This window comes from Penicillium cinerascens, assembly GCF_028974065.1.
Source record: "Penicillium cinerascens strain IBT 15544 chromosome Unknown scaffold_4_segment0_segment1, whole genome shotgun sequence".
Lineage (NCBI taxonomy): Eukaryota > Fungi > Ascomycota > Eurotiomycetes > Eurotiales > Aspergillaceae > Penicillium > Penicillium cinerascens.
In genome coordinates, this window is record NW_026695298.1 from 1,713,954 (window position 1) to 1,732,481 (window position 18,528).

The 18,528-nt window shown below is 54.1% G+C and overlaps 9 protein-coding genes across 9 annotated transcripts; 4 read left to right on the forward strand and 5 right to left on the reverse strand.

Annotated features, from left to right (window-relative positions):
* Window positions 1-66: 66 nt before the first annotated feature.
* Window positions 67-2,669, reverse strand: N7498_009730 (involucrin repeat protein; the record flags this gene model as incomplete). The annotated part of the gene is made up of 3 exons (XM_058456786.1): window positions 67-180; window positions 239-2,434; window positions 2,505-2,669. The coding sequence occupies 3 exons, from the start codon at window positions 2,667-2,669 to the stop codon at window positions 67-69; spliced, it is 2,475 nt and encodes an 824-aa protein (XP_058303685.1).
* Window positions 2,670-3,367: 698 nt separating this feature from the next.
* On the forward strand, window positions 3,368-4,984 carry N7498_009731 (putative cell surface receptor/MFS transporter (FLVCR); the record flags this gene model as incomplete). Its single annotated transcript, XM_058456787.1, has 4 exons — window positions 3,368-3,493; window positions 3,555-3,667; window positions 3,731-4,079; window positions 4,142-4,984. The coding sequence occupies 4 exons, from the start codon at window positions 3,368-3,370 to the stop codon at window positions 4,982-4,984; spliced, it is 1,431 nt and encodes a 476-aa protein (XP_058303686.1).
* Window positions 4,985-5,804: 820 nt separating this feature from the next.
* Window positions 5,805-6,646, reverse strand: N7498_009732 (cytochrome b-c1 complex subunit 6 family protein; the record flags this gene model as incomplete). The annotated part of the gene is made up of 3 exons (XM_058456788.1): window positions 5,805-5,910; window positions 6,013-6,135; window positions 6,346-6,646. The coding sequence occupies 3 exons, from the start codon at window positions 6,644-6,646 to the stop codon at window positions 5,846-5,848; spliced, it is 489 nt and encodes a 162-aa protein (XP_058303687.1). The 3' UTR covers window positions 5,805-5,845.
* Window positions 6,647-7,088: 442 nt separating this feature from the next.
* Window positions 7,089-7,840, reverse strand: N7498_009733 (GRAM domain-containing protein; the record flags this gene model as incomplete). The annotated part of the gene is made up of 2 exons (XM_058456789.1): window positions 7,089-7,601; window positions 7,658-7,840. The coding sequence occupies 2 exons, from the start codon at window positions 7,838-7,840 to the stop codon at window positions 7,089-7,091; spliced, it is 696 nt and encodes a 231-aa protein (XP_058303688.1).
* Window positions 7,841-8,633: 793 nt separating this feature from the next.
* On the forward strand, window positions 8,634-11,218 carry N7498_009734 (putative glycerol-3-phosphate acyltransferase Sct1). The gene is made up of 3 exons (XM_058456790.1): window positions 8,634-8,980; window positions 9,039-9,899; window positions 9,951-11,218. The coding sequence occupies exons 1-3, from the start codon at window positions 8,807-8,809 to the stop codon at window positions 11,124-11,126; spliced, it is 2,211 nt and encodes a 736-aa protein (XP_058303689.1). The 5' UTR covers window positions 8,634-8,806; the 3' UTR covers window positions 11,127-11,218.
* Window positions 11,219-11,742: 524 nt separating this feature from the next.
* Window positions 11,743-13,050, forward strand: N7498_009735 (undecaprenyl diphosphate synthase family protein; the record flags this gene model as incomplete). The annotated part of the gene is made up of 2 exons (XM_058456791.1): window positions 11,743-11,967; window positions 12,061-13,050. 2 exons carry the CDS (start codon window positions 11,743-11,745, stop codon window positions 13,048-13,050), a joined length of 1,215 nt encoding a protein of 404 aa, XP_058303690.1.
* A 357-nt stretch (window positions 13,051-13,407) lies between these two features.
* lys9 (saccharopine dehydrogenase (NADP+, L-glutamate-forming)) lies at window positions 13,408-15,149 on the forward strand (the record flags this gene model as incomplete). The annotated part of the gene is made up of 5 exons (XM_058456792.1): window positions 13,408-13,459; window positions 13,560-13,613; window positions 13,791-14,072; window positions 14,134-14,154; window positions 14,206-15,149. The coding sequence occupies 5 exons, from the start codon at window positions 13,408-13,410 to the stop codon at window positions 15,147-15,149; spliced, it is 1,353 nt and encodes a 450-aa protein (XP_058303691.1).
* Window positions 15,150-15,527: 378 nt separating this feature from the next.
* On the reverse strand, window positions 15,528-16,063 carry N7498_009737 (uncharacterized protein; the record flags this gene model as incomplete). The annotated part of the gene is made up of 2 exons (XM_058456793.1): window positions 15,528-15,933; window positions 15,969-16,063. The coding sequence occupies 2 exons, from the start codon at window positions 16,061-16,063 to the stop codon at window positions 15,528-15,530; spliced, it is 501 nt and encodes a 166-aa protein (XP_058303692.1).
* A 462-nt stretch (window positions 16,064-16,525) lies between these two features.
* On the reverse strand, window positions 16,526-17,858 carry N7498_009738 (AHA1 family protein; the record flags this gene model as incomplete). The annotated part of the gene is made up of 4 exons (XM_058456794.1): window positions 16,526-16,646; window positions 16,765-17,423; window positions 17,500-17,582; window positions 17,636-17,858. 4 exons carry the CDS (start codon window positions 17,856-17,858, stop codon window positions 16,628-16,630), a joined length of 984 nt encoding a protein of 327 aa, XP_058303693.1. The 3' UTR covers window positions 16,526-16,627.
* Between the last annotated feature and the right edge of the window lie 670 nt (window positions 17,859-18,528).

An 18,528-nucleotide genomic window follows, 5' to 3' on the forward strand; every position in this document is an offset into this window, starting at 1 on the left:
CGAAAGGTTAGCCGAGTTTATATGTACAGTCTTCCCAACAATGCAGTCACATCCAAAACAGAGTCATCATGATAAGGGAGTGCCCACGGGACTGGGCATAGGTTTGCCCGTCACTTGGGCATGCTCCTTTCTTAGGGCTCGCAACAAGCCTTCAATCTTCCGACGTTCTTCTTGCTCCGCCTGTGCCAGTAATATTAGTCCTGTGGTTTTGCATTCGCTTGACGGGATAGACACTTACTTTCAGGATCTTCATGTTCTCATTGCGAGTGTCGCGCATCATCTTCTTGAACTCGTTCTTGAGTACCATGGTAGAGGTAGTCTCGGAAGTAGGATCGCGGCCCATGGATGTCGGGCTGTTCAAGTTCATCCAATTGATACGCTCTTCGCTCAGCTGGGTCTCCAAATGCTCGCAGCGGTCTCTCATGGTGTCGATGACACCTTCGAACCGCTCACGCTCCTTCTCAAACTCAATGCTGGCCTTGGTCATGGCCTCATAGTCGTCAAGGGTTTCCCTTAGTTCCTTCTCGAGAGTGTCGGCGCGCTGCTGGAGATCACCACCACCTCGCTGGCTCCTGAGCCCGGCAAGTTCCTCGGCCAGCTCGATGTTACGCGTGTTCAGAGCATCGATCTCCTTCTGGATCTCGGGGTTGCCAGCCACCTCGGCCGCACGCTGGGCTCGGGTTCCGTAGGCGCCATCAAGCTCCGCCTTGACCATGGTGAGTTCGGTCGTGATGCGCACGACTTCGCCCTCAAGTTCAGTCATCTCGTTCTGCAGGCGGGTGGCATTCTCCTCGGCCAGTGCACGCTGCTCCAGTGCCTCCTGCAAACGCTGATCAGATTCGCTCTGGATTTGGTGGATGCTGGCTTCGAGCTCTGCTCGCTTGTTCAAGGCCTCTTGCACACGCGCGTCGGATTCGTTGCGAATCTGCTGGACGTTCGCTTGGAGCTGAGCCAGTTCTTGCTCGGCGCGCTCACGAGCTTCCTCAATCTGAGCCACACTTTGCTCGGCGCGGTCGCGAGCGTCCTTCATCTCATCTGCGCGGTCGCCAGCTTCTCTCACTTCCTCCGCGCGAGTGTCAGCCTCGGCGTGCAAAGAGTCAATCACACTCTGCAAGCGAGCGATTTCTCCCTCTGCCTGCACCAGGGAAGCCTTGGCCTCATCCTGAGATGACCCATCGTGACGCATTGCCTCAAGCTGCTCCATCAGCACAGCGAGCTCATCCTGAGCGGCCTTGCCCTCACGATCGGAAAGCTCAAGATCTCTGCGAGCATGGGTGAGCTGCTCGGTCAAGTCGCCGATGTGAGCATCTCGTTCCGCGTCTGACTTGGAGTTGAGCTCGCGCTGCTGCTGAATCTGGGTGGTCAAAATGCTCTTCTGCTCCAGCAGGCCATCCACTCGGCTTGCGAGACCATCAATGCCGGTCTGAAGATAAGAGAGTTGCTCATCCAGGCCTTCACCATCAACCGCACTAGGAGGTGGGGGAAGCGTTGGCGACCGAGTGAGACCGAATCGGTCAACGATGGCCTGGACGCGAGTGTTGACTTCGGTGATCTGTTCTTTCCACGCCCCTTCGTTCTGAGGAGCAGAACCCACAGACGGAGCAGGACGTGAAGCCAGAGAATGCAAGCCATTTTCAAGATAGGCCAACTGCGCTTCAATTGTCGCAGAGTTGTTTTGTGACGGCTGCGGCGGGGGATCAACGAATTCATCAGGGGTGGCCTGAACCATCATATTGCACATGCGCTCGCTGAGCTCCTCCAATCTCCTCTGCATATCCAGCATGGATTCTGAAGGCTTCGCCGGGCTGTTTGTCTCTATGCGTCCGTTGAATCCATAGTTGTCCAGGTGCTCCGGAGTTCGGTAAAGGCTGCGGTCGTCAAAGTCGTGCCTGTCGTACAGGTTATCCGAGGCTGCATCGACGTTCTTGGGAGCCTTCTTCAGCCCTTTATGGGTCATCTGCAAGACACCTGCAGTGTGCTCCAGCAAGCGCTGATTTATCTGCTGGGACCTGCGCTCCAGCTTCCACAACTCTTGTGCCAAATCTTCACATTTCCGCTGGCTCGTTGCCAGCTCTGAGTCGCTCTTATCGAGAACCTCGGCGGTACCGGAGCGCCCAAAGATGCTCCGGCTTCTGCGATGCGACTTGGTTCCGTTGGCGCCGTATTCACCACTGTTCCGGGGGCTCGGTGGGCTGTACAGTCTGCCGATGGATTGGGCGGCATCGCGTAGTTTGGTCTCCAAGGCGAGTTTGCGCTTTGTTCCTTCGATCCGGTTCGACAACAAAGAGCGTTCCTTCTTGAGATCCTCCACTTCCTCGAAGGACAAGATCTCGAAATTGTTGCTGTCCCCTATAGCGGTCTCGGTTAGGAGGTACATCGTGACCGGGTCGCTGGCATTGAGAAGCGCGGAGCTCCGCGGATGAGCCCGGTTAATCTACAGTCAAACGTATGTTAGCCAGGGCCGTGGAATTCATAGGTAACGGGCGTCTGTGGTTTCCCCTTACCGGATTGTATCGCGACCGGTCTTCATGCTGAGGGTTGACGGCATCCCGATAGCCGTCTACAAGGGTCTTTCCTAAAGGAGCGTGGACATCGGAGACGGTCTGTGTCGAAAGGTATCGCGGGTCTCCGTACGAAGACTGACTGGACCGGAGGCTGCTGATGTTCATGGCGGTCGTTCAGGGCGCGAGGAATGCAGCCGTGGGGTAATATGAATCGGGAAATTCAGAAACGGCTATCACACATTCTGGGAAACAGTAATGTTGACAAGGGGATCGCAGGGCGTCACCAGGTTGGAGGGCGACGAAAGAAAAGGGCGTGGCTGAACGGGATTAAAGATGGCGGGGAGAAAAAGAAGGAGCAGAGTCGCGATCTGCACTCAGCCACACCATTTTGTGAACTGTCTTTAGCCTTTAGCCTTTCGACTACCTATCATTCCAGAGATATGCATTATGTATCAATCTGATCTGATCTGATCTGACCTGGTGGTCTATGGGTCTTTTAATAACTCGATCTATGCACCTCGTATTTAGGGTAGTTTCGTGGCTACCCCTGATGACCCAGATGTGCAAGCCCAAGCGAACCACGGGGTCTAATCCCAGCCCGTTTACTTCTAAGCGAACGCCCTAATCCCAGGATAGGAACTCTGGCACATGGCAAGGAAGACAGTACTTTCGCTCTACCGGGAATTTATTACGTAGAGATTGCGGGGTCGCATGTACCACCGATGTAGAAGTGGAAGCAACCTCGGATCCGTCCGCGTTCAGTGGGAGTCCGAAGCCAAGCGGACCCCGAGCCAAGACGAAGATTGGGACGCCTTTATCTAGGCCCCAGTTCCCTGCGATGCGCTCTTCGTCGTCCTTCGGTCATGCTGACTTCGAAGACTTCGGAGAGCGACAGCTCGCCTGCGGCGCGCCCGCCGTACAAGGTCTATAAACGACGGTTCTGGGGTCTGGCGCAGCTCGTGCTACTCAACATCGTCGTCAGTTGGGATGTATGCTTAATTTACCCCGGATTTACTGGCCTATCCGAGGAACTTGTGCTAATCCAAGTAGTGGCTCACCTTCTCGTCAATCTCGACTACCGCCGCGGAGTATTTCCAGGTCTCCGAGAGTGCTATCAATTGGTTGAGTACCGGCTATTTGTTCGCATTCTGTGTCGCCAGTCCGTGAGTGAAGCCTTGCCCGATAAGATCTGCGCATCGCCCCGACTCACTCTTTCTTTGGCATAGCTTCGTCATCTGGGTCCTGAACAAAGGCGGCCCCAAGCCGGCCATCGTCACCACCGCCGCGCTACTGCTTGTCGGCAACTGGCTGCGCTATGCCGGCACCAGAGCCAACGGCGGTATATTTGGACTCGCCATGTTCGGCCAGATCCTCATTGGCCTGGCACAGCCCTTCTGCCTGTGCGCGCCCACGCGCTACAGCGACCTGTGGTTCTCGGACAAAGGTCGCACGAGCGCCACGGCCCTCGCCAGCTTGGCCAACCCTCTAGGCGCAGCGATAGGACAATTTGTGGACTCGGAGTGGGCAACCAAGCCCTCTGATATCCCCAATATGGTTCTTTATATCTCCATCATTGTGAGTTGCCTAGTTCCGCGCATGTAGATTGCCTGCGACTGACAGCAACTCGCCGCGTATAGTCCAGCGTCGCAGCAATCCCATCATTCTTCCTGCCTGCTGCACCGCCGACTCCCCCAAGTGCCTCGTCCGCCATCCCCCGCACGCCATTGATGCCCGCGATCAAGCAATTGCTGGGCACGCTGGAGTTCTGGCTGATCCTGGTGCCGTTCGCCGTATATGTGGGGTTCTTCAATAGCGTTTCGTCCTTGGTGACCCAGATCCTCAGTCCATACGGATACTCTGAGACCGAATCCGGGATTGCAGGCGCGATCCTGATCGTAGTGGGACTGGTGACGGCCGCAATCATGTCACCCGTCACAGACCGATGGAAACACTACCTGGGCTCGATCCGCGTGCTGGTGCCCATCGTGGTGGCCTCGTATATCGGGCTGATCTTCGCGCCCACCAGTGCCACTGGTATTGCCCCAACGTACATAGTCATGGCGCTGATGGGCGCTTCGTCATTCGCGCTTCTCCCCATCGTCCTGGAGTATCTGGTCGAGATCACGTATCCCTTCTCGCCGGAGATTGGAAGCACCATCTGCTGGACGGGTGGCCAGTTGCTTGGTGCGTGTTTCATTCTCATTCAGGATGCTCTCAAGGCTGGCGCGAAGGCAAATCCCCCTTCCAACATGCGCAACGCCCTCATTTTCGCTGCTGTTGTGTCTTTCGTCGCTGCTCCCTTCCCGATAGTTATTGGCTTGTTTGGGAGAGATGTCCAGCGTCGTCGTCTGGAGGTGGATCGTGGTATCGAGCTGCATGTCGCGGAAGCCGGCCAGGGTGACACCGGCGGTCCGAATGAGGACATCTCACAAATCGAGTTGGCGTCTCCGCTGCACGAGTCAACTCTTAAGTCTGCTTGAGCTTAGTGCGTCGCGTTAGCTCTTTTATGATACGTCTGTTGATTTGCAACATTGATCAAGTTTGCAACGAATGTTTTTCTGTCGCATATTTTAGCATCTCAACGCTGATAACGTCTCGGCGGCTAATTCGGAGTCCTGCAATATGGGCCACCGAACAGTATAATATATACCCCCTTTTCGTTTCTGCCTAAGCCCCATATTTTGATAGGAATTTGGTTATGTATACTGGGTCAAGGCCCACTCAGCATGTGGATCTTAGTTGGACGCCGTACATGATCTGAGTGAATATATGTATGTTGGAATGTACCGTGATCGATTGGTTCCCAGAGAACCTATTCCTGTTTCACAAAGTCCATCCACTGTGGTTGAGGAAGAATCACTTCCAATCTTGGAACTTCTCGGAACCTTGGAAGTACTTCTACGCACTAGCATGCAAGAATGCGTGGTTGATGGCAGTTCAAAGCGCTTCGCGCCGAATCCTTCCGTCTATCCGTTTTCAACAGATGAGATTCGTCTTAAGACAGTAAATAAAACACTAGCACAGTTCGAAAAGGCGAAAACCAGTATCTGTACATGCAAGGCAGGGCAGGAGTGGTCTATTATTCTTCCCTTTGTTCCTCCCTGCCTTGAAACACCATATTGCGCACAATCGAGACCAAAGAGAAGCCTCCATGCTTCTAAACCAAGGAAATGGACGGCAGACTGTCAGATTGGCAAAGCGACAGTCGTCAAAGCGGAGCAGGATTTTCGTGACGTTGCAATCCGGTGGTTGCTCATACCGGCACTGCCGATGGAGAATCGAGGGGCCGAGTCGATACGAGAAAGTGGAAAGCGGCACGCCAGAGGAAATTCGAGACCCGTTTATTTGAGCTCTCTCCAGAGCTTGGGGGCAGCGCAGGCGGTAGCGCAGTGGGTGAGGTGAAAGACTGGAAAAGCATATTAGGGGACTGGTGATTCCATGGTTTCTTCGTGGGCAACAACGCCAGATCCTAAGAACACGTAGTAGGCCAATGCCGGGAACAACTTACACTCCTCAACGCAGTCCTCCTTGGGACCCTTGTAGTCCTCGTCCTCCTCCTGGCGCGTGACACGCTCAACGCACTCGTCGTAGTGGTGCTTGTAGGGGGCACACTTGGCGGAGTTGGCACATTCTGTAGAACGGTTGGTCAGTCGCGTGCATCAACTCCAGAAGCGAGATGATTTGAGAGCAATTGCGATGCCATTGGGCAATTGATGCGGGTGCTGATTACGAGGTCCAAGGCGTGTGAATGCCAAACACGTATCCGACATGGCAGGACATCGCGGAAGGCCGTGGAAAAGGAAGATGAGGGCATCGATATATCAACACGGGAGTCACTCACCCTCCTCGAGCTTGGGCTTGATGTCCTCAGGCTCCTCCTCTTCCTCCTCTTCCTCCTCTTCTTCATCCTCGTCGGCATCAGCCTCTTCCTCGGGAGCCTCCTCAGAGGTCTCCTCGGAGGACTCCTCAGGGGTGTCCTCGGCGGACTCAGTCTCAGAGCTCTCCTCGGAGGCCTCTTCGGTCTTCTCGGCGGACTCGTCCTTGGGGGTGGAGGTCTCGGCGTCGGCGGCGGGTGCCTCAGCCTGAGCCTCGGCGAAGCCCAGGGAGGAAACGACGTCAGTGAAAAAGTCGGCGAGACCCATTGCGACAGTAGGGGGCAATGACCGGAGGGTGGGGGATATGGAATTGAAGGTAGGGGTTGGTGATTGAAACGAGGTGCGGGTTTTCTAAGCTCGGACTGGAAAATCGGGACGCCCCGGCCGCTGAGAAGTCCAATTGTGCCGCACGTGATTGGCCAGTCGGACTGCCCATCTACAACCGTCGTCTGTAGACTCTTGACTTGCGTATAACTATTTTAATGCTATTTGAAAGGCAATGTCAATGCTTGACGTGAATTCACCATCAATTGACCACGCGTCAATCAAGTTAGTGGCGCACCGGGCGCATCTCATTCTTGCTCTAAGTGTGTCTTACCGTTCTCGGATCGTTAGTTAATAATGGGAAATCATTATGTACATATAGGCTTCCTAGCTCTTCGGCTCGAGCCCAGATTATATTGATGATTAACTTCACTGCTCCAGCGGCCTAACTGGCTCGCCGCAAACGCTCCTCCAATTCATTGGCCACGCTCTGCGATTGAACCTCCTCATAGCAAGGCGGCGGTTCCGCTGGTTCAGGTCCGGCCGTGGATACTCTCCTGTTAGGCTGTGGCGCTGTTGGTGTATCGTTGGTGACAGTCAAGTTGTTCGAATTGCCAGGGCCTTCATATGCCGGAAGCTCCTCCAGATGAACGGCTGCGAGATCCACGCCTCGCATCCCTCGAGTCCCCTCTCCCGAGACCTCCACGGCCTGCTCTAATCGTTCCCTAATCCGTTCAAAATTCGTGTGGAAGTCGAAGGCGCCGCCTTCCTTGAAGGTCAGTTTGATTTGTACTGCGGGCAAGTTTGCGGAGATGCCGCCTCCGGAGACGGGCTGAACCAGGGCGGTCCAGACGTTGGGACCGAAGAAGGGGGCTGAAACGTGAGAGTCGCGAACGTTGAGCAAGGGAGAAGAAAAGGATTGGAGGTCCCCGGTTCCTTGGACGGGCAGGTAGACAACCTAGTAGAAGCACAGTTAGTCCTTGGAGGTAAGCAGAAAGCGTATGGAGTACACACCCGTTGGTTGGTGAGATGGATACAGCCTGCGCTGCTTTGTATGGACAAGCTCTCACTTCCCTTATAGCCAGGAGGCGGCGTCACGGCGAGAGTGGTGCGTGGAGGGGAAGAGTATATCAGACGTTCGTTAGGAAGGCGAACGAAGCCTTCCTGGTCATGAAGCATCACCCAGTTAAGAGACATGGTCGGAGACCACCATACGATGTCGAACGAGAAGAAGAGAAAGCGGGCAGGTAACCTGGAAATCAACGCCAAGTAGAGCTCGGGAGATCAAGCTCAGAGAGGATCTGGAACGGGGAAGGGGGAAAATCGCCATTGCGGGGCAGGCGGGGAAGTCCCTGCAGAGGATTTCACGAGTCTGCCGTCCCTTTGTTCTTCTACAATTCCTTTGTGCAAGGTCCATGTACATCTCTACATTGTGATTGATTGAGCAAATGCCGCTATGATATCTATCGGGCAGACCCCCAACGCCTTGATAGATGCCCGAGACTTCCGCATCAGGTCCGAAGGGTCGGTCTGCCCCAACAGATGCGCCTCCAGGTGGCGTTGGGTTCGCGGGGTCCTGACGGCTCCAATAAGGAGCGAGTTATGCACTTATGTAGCCATCGAAGCTGATAATGGAGCCAATATTTGACCTGGTACCTGATCTGGGACTCGATGTTTGGTGTCCAATGTAACCGTGAAATGTTGGGATAGGAAGCTCCGCACCGAGCTTCTCTTTCGCCCATGGATTGAACTCGGATACTTAGCAGACGGAACTGGTCGATATCAAGACACCAAAGTCAACGTGCAGAGTGGATGTTCTAGAAGTGTCCGAGCATGAAAAAAAAAAGCGCGCTAAAACCGGTCCCCAAACTTTCCGGATTCGAGCAGCTCACCTTCCCCCCCCTGGTGAGCCTGCTTTCTCTTTTGCTGTGCTCTGACCTCTCTCGACCTGACTGCCATTTATTTGGAATTTATTTCTAAGGGTGTTTGACTGTTTGTGGGGAAAAGAGCTTTGCGACTTTACGTCAGATCCACGCGGGTCAAAGCTCAGAGCTCGTTGCGGCTAATATTGACGGAACGCTTCATGTCAACGCCGCCACCCTGAGACCTTCTCCACCTACCCAGGACGAACCCTGACTGATCGGGCTATTTGGCACCGTCGTCATGGGGAAGAAACAGCCGTACATCCCTCCCCTTATCGGGTGGCTGTATGATCTGGTCTTGTGGTCGTTCTCCGTGCTCATCGACCTCTTCTTCCGCGAGGTGCACCCGCGCGGATCCTGGAAGATTCCCCGGCGAGGACCCATTATCATCGTCGCCGCCCCTCACGCGAATCAGGTATGCCATTTCCCCGCCCTGATTTATCCAACAGTGCTGACCCCGGCTGCTCTTACAGTTCGTCGATTCGCTTGTCCTCATGCGCGTTATTCGCAGCGAGGCCCACCGTCGTATCTCATGGCTCATTGCAGAGAAATCATTCAGACGCAAGTTTATTGGACTGCTGGCGCGTGGTATTGGATCGCTGCCCGTGGCACGCGCCATGGATAACTTGAAGCCGGGTACAGGCACCGTCTATCTTCCCGATCCGGTCAACGAGCCCACCCTTTTGCGCGGCGTCGGCACCAATTTCGAAGGCCCCGGTTTTGAGAAAGAAGGAACAATCGCGCTGCCAACTATCAACGGTACCTCGCACAGCACGGCCATCGGGGAGATCCGCGGTCCGGAGGAACTGATTCTCAAGAAGCCTTTCAAGCACAGGGATGCGCTGTTCCAGTTGACTGGGAGAAAGGACATTGATGGCAATGGGAACTTCTCGGGAGATGCCAAACCAGACTCCGACTTCAAGGGTTCCAAGTTTAAGGTGGCTCCGCACGTGGACCAAACGGCTGTCTACGAGGCCGTGTTTGCGAGATTGAATGCCGGTGGTTGCGTGGGTATTTTCCCCGAAGGTGGTAGCCACGACCGTCCGTCTCTACTGCCCCTCAAGGCCGGTGTGGCTTTGATGGCTCTTGGTACCCTGGCAGACAACCCTGATTGTGGTCTGAAGATTGTGCCTTGTGGCATGAACTACTTCCACGCACACAAATTCCGGTCCCGCGCAGTCATAGAGTTCGGAAACCCGATCGAAGTGCCGAAGGAGATTGTGGAACAGTTCAAGCAAGGCGATCGGCGCGAGTCTGTTGGTGCGCTTTTGGATATTATCTACCAGAGTCTTGTCGCAGTCACCGTCACTAGCCCCGATTATGAGACTCTCATGGTAAGACCACCGACCTTGCCTCTGTCCTGATAAGTAATTAACAAATCATAGGTCATCCAAGCAGCCCGCCGTTTGTACAACAACAAAGGCAAGAAGCTCCCTCTTCCCATGGTCGTGGAGCTCAACCGCCGCCTCGTGAAAGGATACGCCCATTTCAAGGATGATCCGCGAATCGTCAGCCTCCGAAAATCCATTGTCAACTACAACAAACAGCTTCGCATCCTCGGCATTCGCGATCATCAAGTGCAGTATGCCAAATTCTCTATCGTGCAGGTGATTGCCACCTTGATCTATCGTCTGGGCAAGCTGGCTCTCCTTACCATCGGAACCCTACCTGGTCTACTTCTCTTTACTCCCGTTTTCGTCGCAACGAAGTACCTGTCGATGAAGAAGTCGAAGGAGGCTCTGGCTGCCTCATCTGTCAAACTGCAGGGCAGAGATGTCATGGCTACCTGGAAACTACTCATTGCCCTTGCATTCGCTCCAGCCGTCTATGCATTCTACACTGCTATGTTCACCTACTGGACCTATCGGAACCGAATCCAAGGTTTCGTGCCAGACTGGGTGCCACTTTGGCTTGTGGTGATGATTGGCGTGGTGATATTCCCTACCGTTTCGTTTGCTGCACTTCGCATTGGTGAAGTGGGAATGGATATCGTCAAGTCGCTGCGGCCACTGGTTCTGTCTCTGAACCCATCGTCGGCTAACACGCTTGTGAAACTCCGTGCAAAGCGTGCGATGCTCGCCCAACAAGTGGATGAGGCCATCAATACCCTGGGTCCGGAGCTGTTCCCAGACTTTGATGCTGCCCGGATTGTCACCGATCCGTTCCGGGAGGTCAGACACGAAGGAGTTAAGAGCGACTTGCCCACGATCAAACCACCTCGTGACGAGGAAATGGAAGCCTTGCCCTCGGCGGAGCCTTTGCCGCGCAACGAGTCGTTCCACAACCTAGCCAACATTGGCTTCTTCTCTACCAGACCCCCGAGCCGCAACCGCAGTCGCAGCAGCTCTGCTGGGCCTCGCCCGGGCTCGCGGCACGGGCTGAAGCCCCTTAGCTCGATGACCCAGAAGGATCCGCTGGAAGATGTTAGCTCGCGGATTCGAGATGCGATGAGAGAGCGGGGCGAGCGACGCCGGAGACGAAGCGAGGATGGAAGCTGGGACATGGCCAGCTCCGGGCCAGGAACGCCGTCCAGTGGTGAGGAAATCCGAAAGGATTTATGACCTGGCTACGATGCCCACGTTTGGTGTTGGATCCCACTTGTCGACCATTAGACATTTGGCGATGACTTGAACTTATTTGCCGCGCTTCTTTATATAACCCCAATGCGAGATATCCCCTTGGTTTTGTTTGCCTGTGAACCAGTGTGCCACGTAGATCAATCGTAGCCGTACATCTATAGTAGTAACACCTTGCATCGAGGGCAGCTCTGAATGTGATACCGAAATAATGCAGAGCTAAGAATATCATTACTATTTTATGCGGATTCTCCAACCAATTGTTGAGGTTGTTCATGTCTTGGCCCGGAGGCAAGTTACCGCGGACCTCGCCACAGGGGCTGCACGGCCGTTGACAAAACTAAAATAGCAGGGAATTAAATAGTGCAGCCTGTAACTGTCGCTTATTCTCTTCGTACTCCCAACTTAAATTGTTCAATTAAGTGGCTCAGCCCCGGGTTGCGAGAGTCTGACCACGTCGCCCGTTTCACTAAAAACGAAAACGCCTTCCGCTTCCCTTTGCCAGTTCCGCGCATTATTTTTCCGTCCACTCCGAACTTCTCAAGCCGTCAAGCCTTCACCCCAACAAGTCGCGCGAGCCTCCTCCTCGCGTGCTGTCACCATGGCGGGCTCAATGCATCTGTCGCGACTCCGGAATTGGTTCCTCGCCTCTCCGCCGATCGAGTTCGCAATCAACACTCTCAAAGAGCTGCTGGTCGGGGCGCTCCGCCAGGGCCCGATCCCCCAACACGTGGCTTTTGTGATGGATGGAAACAGACGATTTGCCAGGTCACATGGAATCGAGACAGTCGAGGGTCATAATCTGGGATTCGAGGCATTGGCAAGGGTAGGTCCTCTCTGTGATCAGCGGCCGATCTCGACCCCCGTGCCGTTGAGCTCTATCCGCGGACTTTTGTTCTCGTGCTGACACTTTCTCTAGATTCTAGATGTTTGCTACAAGAGTGGTGTTAAGGTCGTCACAATCTACGCATTCAGTATCGAGAATTTCAAGCGATCCAAGTTCGAGGTCGATGCACTCATGGATATGGCCAAGGTGAAGCTTTCGCAGATGACGCAGCATGGAGACCTCCTGGACCGGTACGGGGCCAAAGTGCGCGTTCTGGGCCGACTCGATCTGCTCAAGCCTGATGTCCTGGCTGCCGTCAACAAGGCTGTCGACCTCACCAGCCGCAATGGCGACCGCGTCCTGAATATCTGCTTCCCTTACACCTCTCGCGACGAAATTACCACCGCTATCCGTCACACCGTCGAGGATTACAGCAAGCCTCTTCATCCTGGCAACGGACATGCCCGGACGCCCTTCTCTGAATCTCATATTGCGCACAACATCCGAGCTCAGACCCTCGGGTCTAAGACACATGATACCCAGAGTGACTCGGAATCGACATCGGCCGAATCGTCCGGTCAAGAAGATGATAACATTCTGCGGAATGACCACGCCAACCGGATCTATGAGTCCGGATCATCCTTTTCGTCTTCTACAACTCTTCACCTTGGTCAGCAGGATCCACAGCACCCCAAGACTACGGTGCAGGGCAAGACATCCGATGGGGAAAGCCCGGCATTTATTTCTCCCGAAACCATCTCGCGCCAAACGCTCTCCGATCACATGTTGACCAAGGGTACTCCGCCTTTGGACATCCTAGTCAGAACCTCCGGCGTCGAACGGTTGAGTGACTTTATGCTCTGGCAGTGCCACGAGAACACCGAGATTGTTTTCCTCGATGTGATGTGGCCTGAGTTCGACCTGTGGCACTTCATGCCCGTGATGCTTGGCTGGCAGCGACGCATTTCCAAGTCGCGGCAGAACCCAGACGCCGAGGGCAACTTCGCCGGCGACAGCCCTGAGTCTAGCGAAGAAGACATGGACAACATGGTCCTGCGACAGGGCAAAGTTAAGGCGGTATAGAACATACTTTTCACTATATCCTGTTTTCTTTTCAGCATCCAGCGAAGTTCGTGGCGTTAGGGCGGCTCCGACTGATCATTATGGTCTCATATATCCCAGCAGCATTAGCAGCACTACACTTATTGTCTACATCATACATCATACATCATACATCATACATCATACAGCAGGCAGCCTTATCTACAGATCCTACATAAACAGCTTCAGTACCTCGTCTTTTTACCTATTTGGGTCTCCGACCTGCTTAGATAACCCCCTGCGCCGATACCGGCCACGTGATGCTTGACTCAACCCACACGGGGAACTGGCCGAGCACGTCTCTCTATCTCAATCATCCATACCACAATTGAATCCAAAATGGTCAAGCAAATCGCTGGTTCCAAGGTCCTTCTTCTGGGCTCTGGCTTTGGTATGCTCCTCTACCGCCAACGGGCAATCGCAATGCGTCGCTCCCCCGCAATGCCGCTTGCACCGAAAAAAGTATACACTCGCTCACGTTGGACTTTCAGTCACCAAGCCTACCGTCGAGGTTCTTGACAAGGCCGGTGTTCAGGTTATCGTCGGTACGTGCAATTGCCAATGAATTGACTCATCACTCTATTTCTCCATGGTGTTTTCCGTCCGGTTACCCCGCCATGCGCGAAGATGGGACCGGGAAGGCCAAAAAGATCTTATCCTATCTACGAACTCATCATTTTCCGGAGAAACAGATTGCTGACAATTGTGCTTTGTTTCAATAGCCTGCCGTACCCTCGAGAGCGCCCAGAAGCTGTCCGAGGGCTTCAAGAACGCCAAGGCTATCTCCCTCGACGTCAGCGATGATGCCGCTCTGGACAAGGCCATGGAGGGAGTCGACCTTGCTATCTCCCTCATTCCCTACACTTTCCACGCCACCGTCATCAAGTCGGCCATCCGCACCAAGAAGGATGTCGTCACCACCTCCTACGTGTCTCCCGCCATGATGGAGCTCGACGAGGAGTGCAAGAAGGCCGGCATCACCGTCATGAACGAGATCGGCTTGGGTAAGTTCTTTTTTCGAAGCCATTCGACTCTTTCCTAATACTAACGTTCAACTTTCTATAGACCCCGGCATTGACCACCTCTGTAAGCATCTATGCAAGACATGAGCAGACCGTACAATACTAACCTTTCCAGACGCCGTCAAGACCATCTCCGAGGTCCACAACGAGGGTGGTAAGATCACCGGCTTCATCTCTTTCTGCGGTGGTCTCCCCGCCCCCGAGTGCTCCAACAACCCTCTGGGCTACAAGTTCTCGTGGTCCAGCCGCGGTGTCCTGCTGGCGCTCCGCAACGCCGCCAAGATCTACCAGGACGGAAAGATCGTCAGCATTGACGGCCCCGACCTGATGGCCACTGCCAAGCCCTACTTTATCTACCCCGGCTTCGCCTTCGTTGGCTACCCCAACCGTGACTCGACTCCCTTCCGCGAGCGCTACAACATCCCCGAGGCCCAGACCCTCGTCCGCGGTACCCTGCGCTTCCAGGGTTTCCCGGAGATGATCAAGGTCCTGGTTGACATCGGCTTCCTGAACGACGAGTCTAACGCCGTCTTCGACAAGGCCACTTCCTGGAAGGAGGCCACCCGCCAGGTCCTTGGCGCCGCCTCGTCCTCCGAGAAGGACCTCATCGCCGCCGTGCAGTCCAAGACCTCGTTCCCCAACAACGACGAGCGCGACCGCCTCCTCGCCGGTCTCCGCTGGATCGGCCTGTTCTCCGATGAGCAGACCACTCCCCGCGGCAACGCCCTCGATACCCTGTGCGCCACCCTCGAGAAGAAGATGCAGTACGAGGAGGGCGAGCGTGACATGGTCATGCTCCAGCACAAGTTCGACATCGAGCACAAGGACGGCTCCAAGGAGGTCCGCACCTCTACGCTGTGCGAGTACGGTAACCCCACTGGCTACTCTGCCATGGCTAAGCTGGTCGGTGTTCCCTGCGGTGTCGCTGTGAAGCAGGTCCTTGATGGTACCATTTCGAAGAAGGGTGTCTTGGCTCCCATGACTATGGATATCTGTGCTCCTCTTCTCAAGACTCTGAAGGAAGACTACGGTATTGAGATGATCGAGCGTACTCTGTAAGAGTGTTCTAAAATTTAGTGGTTGTTTAAAAGCACAGGAAACCTGAAATGATAGAGATCACGATTGGACGCACCATATTCATTTCTGATTACGTTCGTTCTACTGTAGAGATAGTCACCTGTAGCGTATCTTGTATGACCCTTGGCATTTGTAGACGTATCGCGTCGAATCTTCGAATGCTAATTGCAAAATATTCATCCTGGTCTGGGAAGCTGCATCGATTTGATAGGAGTAGCTGTTGGCTAGCTAATAAAAAAAAAGCTGAAAAATAAATAAATGGCAAACAGGGATTCAGGATGGCTCGGAAGATATTGCCTCCACCCAACCGAGTTGACGGAACAGATACTCTGGTATTATCACCGCCCTGCAAGAATCACTCTAGCCATCAAGAGGAATGCGCTTCAAAGGCATCTTACGGCGAGGCACACGTTGGCGAACGACCAAGTGGATGCGAGGCCAGGTAGTGACGGGCGAATTAGGTTGGGGGAAACGACCATTGTAGAAAACTGTGATAACAAGCGTGATGGACATGAGCCAGGATTTGACATGGATAAGGCGCTCCCTTACTTGCTTCTTGCTCTTTTCTTCGCGTGTGAAATGGCGCGGGAGAAGCAGACAACGCCCAGGTTGGAATCGAAGACAAGGGGTGGACTGTAGGTCCTTGTAGAGATGGGTGTAGCTTAGGGTCGAGGTGTCGACCCAGTCGGCATGGAGGACCGTGAAGTATGTTGGGTTGCCGAAGAGGTAGTCGGCTTTTCGGACGCATTTCTCATCGCGGGGTGAACTGTCAGCAGTGCTGCGTTCTGTTCGTTACGGTACCTCTGCTGACTCGGCGGAATCTGTTCTCTCACTCGATACACGAGCTCCAGCCCGCGGTCGGGGGACGCTTCACGCTTCACAGCAGCCGAAGACATTATGAAAGCTTCTGGCCACTAGGTGTTGATGGATGGGAGGAAGAGGAAGAGGAAGAGGAAGAGGAGGAGAGAAGAAGAGCCAAGTTGAGCAAGTGAGGGAAGGAACGAGGTTGACCGGCTGCCTCGTGAGAGACGATAGGCAACGACGGGAGAGAACATCAATTCGTACGGGAACAGAGGACTGGGGAACAGTTCAATTCATTCATTATCATAGGCATCACATCACTTTCCTCTATCGTAGCATCATTGCAATCCCCGGTCCGAGGCAACAATTGCATCTAGACCAAGGCCAAACATAAAACCAACAAACACGAACGAGGCAGAATGGCTTACCGTCTCTCTAATGCTGAGACAGAGCCAAAATCACCACCGCTATAGCCCTTTTCAGGCCAGACCGATACCATGTATCAATGGTGGATAGCATGCGTTTTCAAAACACGAATACGAAAGCCCCCCAAAGGGCCATGCGCTTTTGAGTTTTGTATAGTGTTGCAGGAGAAAAGAAATTCGAAAAGATAGGATACATTCTATCAGTATCATGCGGTCGAGAAGCCGCGAAGTCGATCAGAGAATAGTGCCAAAGCTATACCAAGCAAAACAAGCAAAAACGTCAGTAACGGTTTCCGCGAAGACGAGGGTCGTGATCTGAAGAGAGGACCCGTATTGGTCAAAGGCCAGAACAAGAAGGATTGAATACATACCCGAAAGTCTGCTTGATGCTGCGAATGTAGTACAGCTCCCAGTTCTGCTTGGTGACGTCCTCCTGGCCGACAGGGACGCCGGACCAGGAAACGCGCAGCTGGGTGACGCCGTCGACGTCGTTCTGATCGAAGTTCATCTCGAGAGTGCTGAAGTGGCCGGCGGGCCACTGGGCCAGACGCCATTTCTGGACGATCTGCTTGGGTGCGTCGAGCTTGACGTACTCGCCGGTGACGTTGCCGTCGAAGATGGCGAACTTGCCGCCGACCTTGGCGCCCTCGAACTGGCGGGGAGGACCGCGGGTGAAAGCGGTGATGCGCTGGGGGTCGGTGAAGGTGTTGTACAGCTCCTCGGCGGTAGTGCGCATCTCATCGGACGCGGTCACGGTGGTGGTGTTCACGGCGACGTTGCCGGCAGTGGAGGTAGTGGTAGGGGTGGCAGCAGGAGCGGCCTCCTTCTTGGCATGAGGGTAGACGGGGGCCGGGGTGAAGCCACGGGTTGGGTCGACACCAGCGGCGTGCTGAAGGTCTTTGGCATGTTCGGTGACGAGAGCATTGGCAAGCTTGGCTAGGGCCACGCGCAATTGGGGGATAATTTTAGACCGGACGAGATCCTTTACGGGCTGCTTGGAGGAGGCATCGGCGTGGTTCTCAATCTCGAACTGGACACCGTCGCGTTAGTCGGTCCCACTGCACAGCATTGAATACTGTAGAAAAGGCGGGTTCTAGGGAACGTACGACATACTCATCTTCCTCGGTGTCGTGGGCTACCTCGGGGATGTTGATGGAGCCACTGACATCCTCACCGTCCTGTGTCTTACCTATCGAACAGTCTCAGCTGCCAAAGCTCGGTGGATGGAACGATTCTACAAACCTGAGTACTCTAGGGACAGCTTCACATCGAACAGGGTGATGACCTTGCCCTTGCGCTGGCTGACGTCTACGTCGCCATTCATGGACACCACCTTGTCTACTTTGGCTGACACTCCCCCCTCCTCGGCACTGATGACGGTCAGGTTCTTCTGCAAGTATTCCTTGGCCCAGCCAGAGGCGTCCTTGTTGACCCAGTGCCAGTTGTTGGGGTTGTGGAGGACCATGATGGAGGTGGAGGATGTTGACTATGTGTGATAAAATTCTGATTGAAAATTGCGACAGTCGAAGGGGGTTCTGCTCCTCCTTCAATTTTCCTCTGAGAAGTCGCGGCACAACTAGTTCCACTTCTCTGAAGGTCCTGTTCGATTTCGTCGGTTAGCGGCGAGTTTCGAAGATTTTTTCACGAGTAGAGCGGGTGAAAAATTGCACTGAGGCAATGGCCACAAATATCAGGTCCAGCTAGCGTATTGCCGGACGCAATGCTATTCAGCAAAATAGACGGATGGTAGTCCGTCCCTCTGACTGGTGCCAGCTATGGTGTCTCATCATTTGGGCGAGTTGGAGAATCTCCGACAGGAAGGTTTCAAAACCAGGGGGAAAGCTCCATTGGGGTTTGCAGGGCAATGATAGAAAGGGAAAAGCTTACAGTTCAAAAATAGGTCCAGGCGAAATGCTGGACGAAAGAAATGAAAGATGGATGAAAAGGAGATGAATGGGAGAAGAGGGACGATATTTGAGTCCGACGGGACGGAAGACTCTAGAAAGCGGTGCACGTGACTGGTGGGGACAATCGTCACTGCAAGTCGCCTTCGTAAAAGAACATAGATCGAAGCACTAGGTCAATGAAGTGAATTATATACTGTGCAAGCCCGGTCTACAGCGAACAAATGGGGA

What these genes read in the sequence shown, in the direction of transcription:
- N7498_009734 (XM_058456790.1), top strand. Translation starts at nt 8,807, where the DNA reads ATGGGGAAGAAACAGCCGTACATCCCTCCCCTTATCGGGTGGCTGTAT. An exon ending in CCGCCCCTCACGCGAATCAG is followed by an intron (nt 8,981 to 9,038) that starts GTATGCCATTTC and finishes CTGCTCTTACAG; the next exon opens with TTCGTCGATTCGCTTGTCCT. An exon ending in CCGATTATGAGACTCTCATG is followed by an intron (nt 9,900 to 9,950) that starts GTAAGACCACCG and finishes AACAAATCATAG; the next exon opens with GTCATCCAAGCAGCCCGCCG.